We start from the raw sequence: 10032 nt of genomic DNA, 5'->3' as shown, positions 1-10032 counted from the left end.
GGAGCAGCTGCTTCCATCCCTGCTGGAAGCACCACGGAAAAGGAGCATTGGATGGGTTTGACCTCTGTGGAACCACATAAAACAGAGGCCACAAGAGGTCACCTCGCCCCTTCTCCACGGCCGAGGGGTTTGCCAGGGCTAACTCCTTTCCCTGAATTCCTCAGAACACTCCAGCATCTGATAACTGTTAAATAACTCAGATTTTTGCTCTCACTCTTGGCTGTGGCCGGCAAATCAAGGTCTGGGAACTCAGATGGAAATAAGCCTGGTTTAGAGGTGAATTTTGGCTGTAATCTGTGCACAAAAATGGCATTAAACATCTCATTTCACCTCATTTCATCACAGTTCCTGTCCATGGCTGAGGTGAGGTCTCCTTGTGACATCTGTCACGGGTTCAGACACCCCTGGGCCTGTTGTTTCACTCATGGCTTTAGTTGAGATGTAGGATTTTCTTAACACGTGGGATTTCCAGTTCAGGCCCTTCTCTCAGTTCACAGAAAGTGCATCTAAAACCTGCACTGAACGATGTGGTTGCTGCTGTTGTGTCTGAGGTGCTCAGTGGGTGGAGGATCAGGACTAATTAGCCTCATTTAGCAACACCACATTTTGTTGCCTGTCCTGTGGCAAACGGGTTCAGTTCAGCCGGACCCACAAACCCAGATGTGCTCCTTCCCCGGGTGATTGCAGAGGAGTTCCTGCAGATTTATCCCGTGGCTGCTGGCAGCAGCAAATCCACTGCCTATGGAAAATTAAAAACTAGATTAGGGAGTAACAGGATTGGTGCCAATCCTGCTGCTGCTGCTGCTGGTATGGAATTGCACCGTCGGGTTGGGTTTGTTCTTCCTGCAGTGCACACACAGCCTGGTGGGAGTCCTGCCTGGAAATCATGGAATGGTTTGGGTTGGAAGGTTTAAATTCAGTTATTCCAACTCTGCCATGAGCAGGGTCACCTTCCACCGGGCCAGTTTGCTCACCCTGACCTCAAATATTTCCAGGGATGGGAATGTTTCCAGCCAAAAATTCCTCTCTGGCATGACCAGCTGCCCTTGGGGTTGTCACAATCCACCTGAGCGGGTGTCACAGCCAGCTCAGCCCTGAGCCACATGTCCTGAGTGTCTTCTGAGCACCCATCCTCACCCAAACAGGAGGAACAGGCAAAGCTTTCTTCACAGAAAGGGTGGTGAGATATTGGAATGGGCTGCCCAAGGAGGTGGTGGAGTCCCCATCCCTGGAGGTTTTGAAGGAAGGACTGGATGGGGCACTCAGGGCCAGGTCTGGGTGACATGGTGGAGCTGGGTCACAGGTTGGAGTCGATGGTTTCACTTTAAAAAGGACATTGAGGGGCTGGAGCGTGTCCAGCAAAGGGCAGCGAGGCTCTCAAAGGTCTAAAAATGGCTTTTGAGGAACAGCTGAGGGAGCTGGGTTTGGTCAGGGTTGAGAAGAGGAGGCTCAGGGGGACCTCAGCACTTTACAACTCCCTGACAGGAGGGCGGAGTGAGGTGGGGTCTGGCCTATTCTGCTGTGACTGCAGTGAGAGGATGAGAGGAAACTGAGACAGGGGAGATTCCGATCAGATACTGAAAAAATTGGGGTGCTCAGGCCTTGGCATGGCTGCCCAGGGAGGTGGGGGAGTTCCCGTCCCTGGAGGTGCCCAAGAGGCCCCTGGCCATGGCTCTGGGTGATGCGGTTTGGGGGTGATCCTAAAGCTCTCTCCAGCGGAGGATTCCGTGACTCTGGGATCTCAGAGGTCCTTCCCAGCCCGACCGAACCCGCGGTTCTCAGCGGAGGGGACGCGCCCCATGTCACCCACCCAGAGCAGCCGGGAGGGGGAACCGCGGGCCGGGTCGGTGTCGGTGTCGGTGCCGTGTCCGTGCCGTGTCCGCTCTGCGGGAGGCGGATCGGTGCCGTGTCGGTGCCACGGGGGGCGGGCCGGTTCTGTACGTGGTACTGCGGGAGGCGGGTCTGTGCTGTACCGGAGCCGTGTCGGTGCTGAGGGAGGCGGATCGGAGCCGCGTCAGGGCTGTACCGGGGGCTGTACCCGGTACTACGGGAGGCGGGTCCGTTCTGTGTCAGTGCCGTGTCGGTGCTGCGGGAGGCGGGCCGGTGCCGTACCCGGAGCTGGGCTGTACCCGGTGCCGTGTCAGGGCCGCACCCGGTTCCGTGCCGGTTCCGTACCCGGTTCCGTGCCGGTGCCGCGGGAGGCGGGCCGGTGCCGTACCCGGTTCCGTGCCGGTGCCGTAGCCGGTTCCGTGCCGGTGCCGCGGGAGGCGGGCCGGTGCCGTACCCGGTTCCGTGCCGGTGCCGTAGCCGGTTCCGTGCCGGTGCCGCGGGAGGCGGGCCGGTGCCGTACCCGGTTCCGTGCCGGTGCCGTAGCCGGTTCCGTGCCGGTGCCGCGGGAGGCGGGCCGGTGCCGTACCCGGTTCCGTGCCGGTGCCGTAGCCGGTTCCGTGCCGGTGCCGCGGGAGGCGGGCCGGTGCCGTACCCGGTTCCGTGCCGGTGCCGTAGCCGGTTCCGTGCCGGTGCCGCGGGAGGCGGGCCGGTGCCGTACCCGGTTCCGTGCCGGTGCCGTACCCGGTTCCGTGCCGGTGCCGCGGGAGGCGGGCCGGTGCCGTACCCGGTTCCGTGCCGGTGCCGTACCCGGTTCCGTGCCGGTGCCGCGGGAGGCGGGCCGGTGCCGTACCCGGTTCCGTGCCGGTGCCGTACCCGGTTCCGTGCCGGTGCCGCGGGAGGCGGGCCGGAGCCGAGGGCGGGCGGGGGGCGGGCGCTGCCCGCGCGTCTCGGGGCCGGCGGGCGATGCGCTTCCTCCGCTGAGCGCAGCGCGGCCGAGCCGGCAGGATGACGGTGGAGTTCGAGGAGTGCATCAAGGACTCGCCCCGGTTCCGGTAAGCGCAGGGCCGGCGGGGCCGCTCCGGGAATGGCGAGGGGGGGACGCGGGGACGGGCAGGGCCCCACCGGGCCGCGATCCGCGGGGCCGCGCCCGGGAATCGGGGACCGGCCCCGCACCCTCCGGCCGGTGGATGGGCTGGAGCCGGGGCCCAGCGCGCTCAGCCGGCAGCCGGGGATGCCTCCGGCCGCAGGCGTTGCCCTCCCGTGCCCCGCATCCCTCCCGCATCCTACCCTCCCGTACCCCGCATCTCTCCCGCATCCCGCCCTCCTGAACCCCGCATCCCTCCCGTGCCCCTCATCCCTCCCGCATCCCGCCCTCCCCCGCTGCGTTCGGACGCTTGGCAGATGAAAAATTAGGATTTGTCGGGCTCGCCGGTGCCGGATCCCGTTGGGAGCAGGGCGAGCGGGCATCACCCCGCGGGGCTCAGCCGGGCGCCGCTGATTGGAACCGCCCGCAGAGCCAGGGCTGAGGAATACACTCATTTTCCATGCGGTCACATTCCCATCTCTTGGAGGGTGGATTTTTTTAGCGGTCTTGAAGGAATCTGGGCTGTGACAACAAAGACTCCGGCTTGGCTGTGCTGCATCCGCATCAGGCCGCTCCAGAAATGCCCGAGGCTGGAGCAGAAGGAGCCGCCACGCTCCGGGGCTGATGCTCCATTGTGCCAGGAGCATCCTGCCTTCGTGTCCGGTTGGGCTCGGATGTCCTGGGCTATTGAGGGAACAGCAGAGCTTCCACAGGGAGCAATTCCCTGCCTCAGCGCTGGGTCTGGCTGAGGGAAATACAGACAATAGCCTGCAGGAGCAACTTGGGCTGGCTGCGTGTGCAGGGGAAGGAGTGTCAGGGGGTCTCTGCTTCCTGCAGACATTTCGTGTTGTTCCTTCTCAGAATCTTTTTGTTAATTAAAAAAAAAGCAGCTGGAAGTGCATTTTAAAATGGTTTCTTGGAGTGCAGGCTCCGTCCAGAAAGGCCGCAGTGGTCTGTGGCTGAGGCTCGGCTGACAAATTGTCATTTTGTGGCTGGTTGTGTGTGGTTGTGGAGAGCTGCAGGTAACACGAACACCTGGGCGAGTGCACCTCCTTTATTCCTGCGTGTGGGAATGTGGGAAGGGTCCTCCTCCACGTGGTTTGATTTTAATTCCATGGGGAAATCCTGCTCTTTCTGGTGCTGACAGGTGATGGGCAGTGTCAGGTGAGATGACAGCTTTGTCTTACCCAGGCTGGTGCTGGAATTACGGGAGTTTTCCATCAGGGAAAAATTAGGTACGAAATCCCTGCTTTAATCCTCTGCTCACTTAGCATCAATAAGGATTTATCCACCTCTTTTTCCCCCTTTTTTTGCCTGTCATTTCATCCCATTGTGCTGCTGAGCATGTGAACTGCTTGGTGGCACCCAGCCAGAGCTGTGACTCCACTGTCCAGATGTCTCGTCCCAAATAGCAGTGACCCTTTTCCTGGTGACGTCAGGATTGATTGATGTGTTTATTTATTTATTTTGCCCGTGGTGTGTGCGTGTGTGTGGGCTCCGGGCCAAGTTTCTTAGCATGCAGGCAGCATCATTCTGCTCTGTCTGCTCCGTCCATAAAAACAAAACAGCTCTCAGAGCACTCTCTTGGACCTTTATCAAAAGCCACTTATTTAAGCCTGGAATTATGAACTATTTCCCCAATGGCCAGACACAGTCTGCCTGTTTGAGGGAGAACAAGAGATTGGGCTGGAGGAATAAGCTTGGATATGGGGAATAAGCTGGAATATGTGGAGCAGGGGAATATTTAAACTAAGAACGCCTCAAATAGTGAGAAATCCTGACGTGAGCAGGAAAAAAAAAGAACCGACTTGAATTATTCAGGCTTTCTCAAAGGCTGCAGGGTTCAGCCTCTTCCTGTATTTTCCTTCCTTCCAGGTCTTTAATTAGTTCTTTTGTTGTAATTATTTGTTGGGAATGCAAGGGAATCCTTGGATGTGTGTAAGGGACAGGACTTCTCCCACAGAACATGGCATGTCCCTAAAATATTGCAACTATAAAAAAGGAAAATATACCAATAAATACAGAAATAGAGATGGAAATGAGGTGAGAGAAAGCTCCACGTTCTCAACAGAGACTGAGACAGCAAAAATTGAAGTCCTTTGCCATTTGTGGAAGAGGCAAAAATGGAATGCAGGTTTCCCCGTCTGGGGATCATCCTCCCTTTCCTGCTGCACCCACAGAGCCCCTCTGCACTTCCCAGAGAAGGTTTGCCCCATGTTTTCCAGCTGATTTATTCTCCTCCATGGAGAGCCTTTGAAACAATCAAATTGTCTTCTGTTTGCCACACACAGGGAGGAAAAAAATCCTCCCAAAAAAAAAAATTACACAGGATGAACAAACACCGGATGAAACATCTCCTGATAATTAGCAATCACCTCCAACTCCGTGTCAAATCCATCCTCAGAACACCCTCATTGCTTTCAACTTTATAAATTCCAGTTCCTACAAGGAGAACTTGTCTCTTTTTGTTTTAAACTTCATAATTTAAATGTGTCTAACCTCCAGCTTGGCAGATAAGGCTGATTTCTGCCAGGCACCTTGTAGAGGCGTGTCTGCAATTGCAGTAAACAATTTAATGACCTGGAAGGACCTGTTCTTGCACATCTGAGTGCAGCCCCGGTAGATAGCCTGGCTTTCATCTCCCACGAGGAGTTTGGGAAATCTAGGAACACCTTCCTGGCTTGTCCCACTCACTCAGGGAAGCTGGTGGTCTGGAGTGCTGCAAAAAAGGACTCATTGCTGTCCAGACCCTTGCAGATCTTTAAGGAACAGCTTAGATGAGTAAATCTGATCATTTTGGGGTTGGAACAAGGTGGTTTTTAAGGTCCCTTCCCACCTGAAGTATTTTGTGATTCCCTGATTCATTCTGGCAAAAATGAAGCCCAGAGAAGCTGTGGGTCCATCCAGCCTGAAAATTTCCAGGGATGGAGGAGCCTGGAAGTGGTCCAAAGCCAGGCTGATGGGGCTTGGAGCAAGCTGGGACAGTGGGAGGTGGCACTGGAGGATTTTTAAGGTCCCCCCCACCCAACCCAACCCATTCCTGGCTCTGTGACATCACTGCTCACCCTGGCTGTCCATGCGCTCCAGGAACCCTCGGGGGAATGAGGGAAGAGCAGGAACAAGTGGCAGAGGCTGGGCCTGGCTGCAGCCCTCCCTCTGTGGGCCCCAGAAAACCCCAAATTCCTCAGGGATAACTCCCCAAAGGGCGGGAGCCCAGCCTTTGTTTCCATAACTGACATTACTGTTGTAATTGTTGTTATTAATGATGCTGATTAATCAGCCCTGGTGTGAGGTCAGGGTTCCCTGTGTGTGGATGAGCCAGAGCTGCTGGAATCTTCTCCTGAGGATGCTCCTGTGGGATGGTGAGAACATCCCTGAATGGACATCCACGCCCCAGGGGGCTCCGTGCTGCTGAGCAGGAACGGGAGATTTGGGATTGAGGATCTGAGGGGGGCCTGCTCCACTCCCCCCATCCCTCCCACCCTCCTGGTTGTGGTTCAGACATTCCCAGGATTTCCTGGAGCCGAGCTCAGAGCCAGGGCCATGGGCAGGGACCTTTGTCTGGCACTGTCTGCACCTTGCTGTGGCTCTCCTCAGGCAGGGAAAGGTGCAGGGATGTAATTCCAGCTCCAGGAAGGAGGCAGGGAATTAAAAAAGTCGCTTGCCAGAGGAAAGGGAAGTGGAAAAATGAGTACATTTAGGAAATATTTTCTAGCTCTGATTGGGGTGTTCCAAACAGAGCGGGAAGAATTAAAACCCTGAGTCAAGCTGATCCAGCTCAGTCTGATAAGAGATGGAATTAGACAAGTTTAAAGCCAGCAGAACCAGTTTTAGTGCCTCCACAGAAAACACCTCAGTGTGATGTTCAGCTGACCCTGAACACCATCACCAGGCAGTTTGAGGGCAGCCAAACGTCTTAACTTGCTACTCAAAAGCAAATTTAAATTACAGAATGGCCAGAGGAAGGATGTTCATCTGTTGAGCTAAATCAATGTAACAAATTGATTTTGGCATTGATTTGGAATTGGCTTTTGTTGCACAAGGCTTCTTGAGGAAGCAGGGTCCCCAATATTGATGGCAGTCACCTGACGGGACACCCACAGAGAGCCTGAATCAGCCCCTGATGAGCACAGCTCCTGCTCCAGCAGCACGAGAGAGGAGAAATTATCATAAAGGCAGCTTGAAATTACCTGCATCCACTCTAACACGTGTCTTTATTTCTTACCCCTTCCTTTCTTACCTCTTTATCTATTCCTTATGTCTTTATTTATTTCTTATCTCTTCATCCCTGCGCTCCTAAAGTCAGAGAGGCTGAGGAAGGGGCAAGTCCAAGCAAAAATATCACCCTGGAGTTGCTTCCTCTCGTGGTACCACTTAGAGCTGCCCATCCTGTCCTTCCAGACCCTAAATAATTCTGTGGGAAGCTTTCCCTGTGGAGTGAGGATTTATTCCCTCTCCTGGTTCTGTCTCCCATCCTGTCCATCCAGCCCTAAATGTCTTTGGGTGAAGCTTTCCCCATGGAGTGAGTGAGGATTTGTTCCCCCTCCTGCTTTCCAGCCTCCCTTTTTCAGCATCACTTTAAGATGACCCCAAATCATTAACACAGAACCAAACCTGGCTTTACTGGGGTTGTACTGGGACAGGTTTGATGGTGGGGTCCATCCTTAATCCAGGCCCCTCACGTGGCTCTGGGGTTTTTCCTCCACAGCACAGGAATATCTGGAAGCAGAAATCTCCTCAATCTGAGGTTCCCTGGCATTAAAATTCCCCTGGGAATCCTGAAGTGCTCGGGAAAAGCTGCAGCCCCTCAGCCTGCAGTGCTGTGGGCAGATCTGAAGGGTTTTATTCCCTTTGCAGTCAGGGAAAATCCCCTGCTAGGAGAGAATTTGACAGTTCTGACTTGAAATCTGGCTTTGGAAAAAATAGGTGGTGCTTTATTCCTTAATTTTGGCCAGTGTCCTTAATAACTCTGAATTGTGAGCTGGCTAAATTGGGTATCCCAAATTTTGGAAGGTAAAACCTCAGGGATCCATCCCAACTCACCAAATCAGAGAAGGATTTTTTAATTATATTTTTTTCCCCCCCCAAGATAAAACTGCCCAGACTTTGCAGTGGATGCTATTAAAGAAAGAAATGCCATCTTTAAACAATGAAATGCCATCTCTAAACTATAAAATGCCATCTCCAAACTGTGAAATGCCATCTCTAGGGCTGCTGGTGGGAGCTGGAGCTCAGGAGTTTCCTGCTGCAGCACAAGGCCAAGGGAAATCTTGTTATTTTGTTATTTGGTAATTGGATGATTGTCTTTGTTACTGGAACAACACTTGTGTGGCACATCTTGCTTTGTCACAGTGAGAACATCTGCAAACTTTGAAATAACGGGGCAGTTCCTGAGTATTTTTTTTTAATTTAAAAAAAAAAATTTATTTTTTAATTTTTTATTTTTAATTCTTTTAAAATTTATTTTTTATTTTTTATTTTCAGTTGCTTTTCGTCTGAAGCCTTGCTTGCTTTTCCAGTAGCTGGTCCTCTCTGTTGTCTCTCTGCTGGCCACACACAGATGAAAAAAATCCCCTTTGTCTCCTGACATTCTTCTCTCTTCTTCTGCTTCCCATGAGTGTGAGGAGAAATCCTGACTGATTTGTCACCTGGATCAGAGGGTGAGAGTGTTCTTCATCCCCTCAAAGCCTTCCAGAGGCAGGATCCATAAGCTTTGTCCTTCAGGATGTCCCAAAACCACTGGAAGAGCCAAAGATTAGGAGCTGTGGTGACAGGACGAGGAGTAATGGGGTCAAACTGAAAAAGGGGAGACTTAGGGGGGATTTTCAGAAGGAATTCTTCCCTGTGAGGGTGGTCAGGGGCTGGGATGGAATTCCCAGAGCAGCTGTGGCTGCCCCATCCCTGGAAGTGTCCCAGGCCAGGTTGGAGCACCCTGGGACAGTGGGAGGTGTCCCTGCCCGTGGCAGGGGGTGGGAATGGATGACTTTTAAGGTCCCTTCCAGCCCAAACCCTCCAGGATTCCAAGCTGTGCCCCTTGCTGGTTTTCCAGCTGCTATAAGGAATGGGAAAGGGTCGGAAGTGGGATGACAGAGCTTGCTAAAAGGAAAATAAAAACCCCAAAATAGCAATAACCCCGTGGTGGAAGAGGGCAGTGAGAGCCAGAGGTGATGAAGCTGAGAGCTGCTGATTCAGATTATCTGTGCTGTGGAATTATCCAGGGGGGATCACTGGGGAGGGCCACATGGCCTGAAAATTGTGCTCTGCTGGTTGTCTTGGCACTGTTTAATGGCCCTGGATCCCAACCCTGCTCCTCCAGGGACTGCAGCATGGCCAGGACAGCACGTGGGTGAGCTTGACTGTTCTGACTTGAAATCCGGCTTGGAATAAATAAGAGCTGCTTTATGCCTTATTTTTGGGAAGAAGTTTCCTTAATAACTATGAATTGTGAGTTGTGTTAATTTGGTATCTCACAGGTTTGGAAGGTAAAACCTCAGGGATCCATCCCAACTCCCCCAATCAGAAAAGGATTTTTTAATTATTTTTTTTTCCCCCCTCAAGATAAAACTGCCCAGACTTTGGGCAGGCTCTGTGCCTGGAGGATTTTTCTGCTGTGCCAGGCATCCCTCAGGGTTATCAGTGACACAGCCCGTTAATCTGGGGGCTTTTGCAGGGTTCTGCACTGTCAGTAGGGCAGTTCAGCCGTGCCCTGTAATCGCTGGATGAGGAATAAAGCACTGCTAATGTAGGGATCAGGGCGCTGCAAATTCCATTACATCTCCAGAGTTCATTAAACACACGCTGGGGGATCCTGTGAGTCCCTTTTCCCAGCGTTTCCTGCTTTGTAGGACACATCCTGGGGTGGCCACGCTGCTCAGAGCAGAGGGAAGGAGGCTGAAGGCTCCCAGTTTGGTGTCAGGGCTTAGCAAGGAACAGCTGAATGCTGGAAAGCGTTTGTGCCCTGGATTGTTTGAGGGGAGGAACAGCAGGAAGGCTGGGAGCTGTAAGCAGAGCTGCAGGAGTGACTTTTTGGGCTGGCTGCAGCTGTCCCTGGGCTGTCCCCCAGTCTGTCAGGCCAAGCATGGCCTGGCCCCAGCTCACACCAGCAATTCCCACCCTCA

At 53.6% G+C, this 10032-nt stretch overlaps 1 protein-coding gene across 7 annotated transcripts in view; it reads left to right on the top strand.

Annotated features, from left to right (window-relative positions):
* The first annotated feature begins 2547 nt into the window (after nucleotides 1-2547).
* The window catches only part of ACAP3 (ArfGAP with coiled-coil, ankyrin repeat and PH domains 3), a 75213-nt gene continuing 67728 nt past the window's right edge, over nucleotides 2548-10032 (top strand). For 3 of the 7 annotated variants that reach the window (XR_004244152.1, XR_004244151.1, XM_032131453.1), the window contains exon 1: nucleotides 2548-2882. Coding sequence is in view for 5 of the 7 variants with exons in the window: in XM_032131453.1 (XP_031987344.1) it covers nucleotides 2836-2882 (47 nt within the window). In the remaining 2 variants the exon portion in view is untranslated. The remainder of the gene's footprint in view (nucleotides 2883-10032) is intronic. The other 4 variants (XM_032131454.1, XM_032131456.1, XM_032131455.1 and 1 more) reach the window with 2 other exon arrangements.

Source organism: Corvus moneduloides, chromosome 22 (assembly GCF_009650955.1).
Source record: "Corvus moneduloides isolate bCorMon1 chromosome 22, bCorMon1.pri, whole genome shotgun sequence".
NCBI classification, from domain to species: Eukaryota; Metazoa; Chordata; class Aves; order Passeriformes; family Corvidae; genus Corvus; species Corvus moneduloides.
The sequence above is the reverse complement of the archived record's forward strand: the minus strand, read 5'-3'. Positions and strand labels throughout refer to the sequence as shown.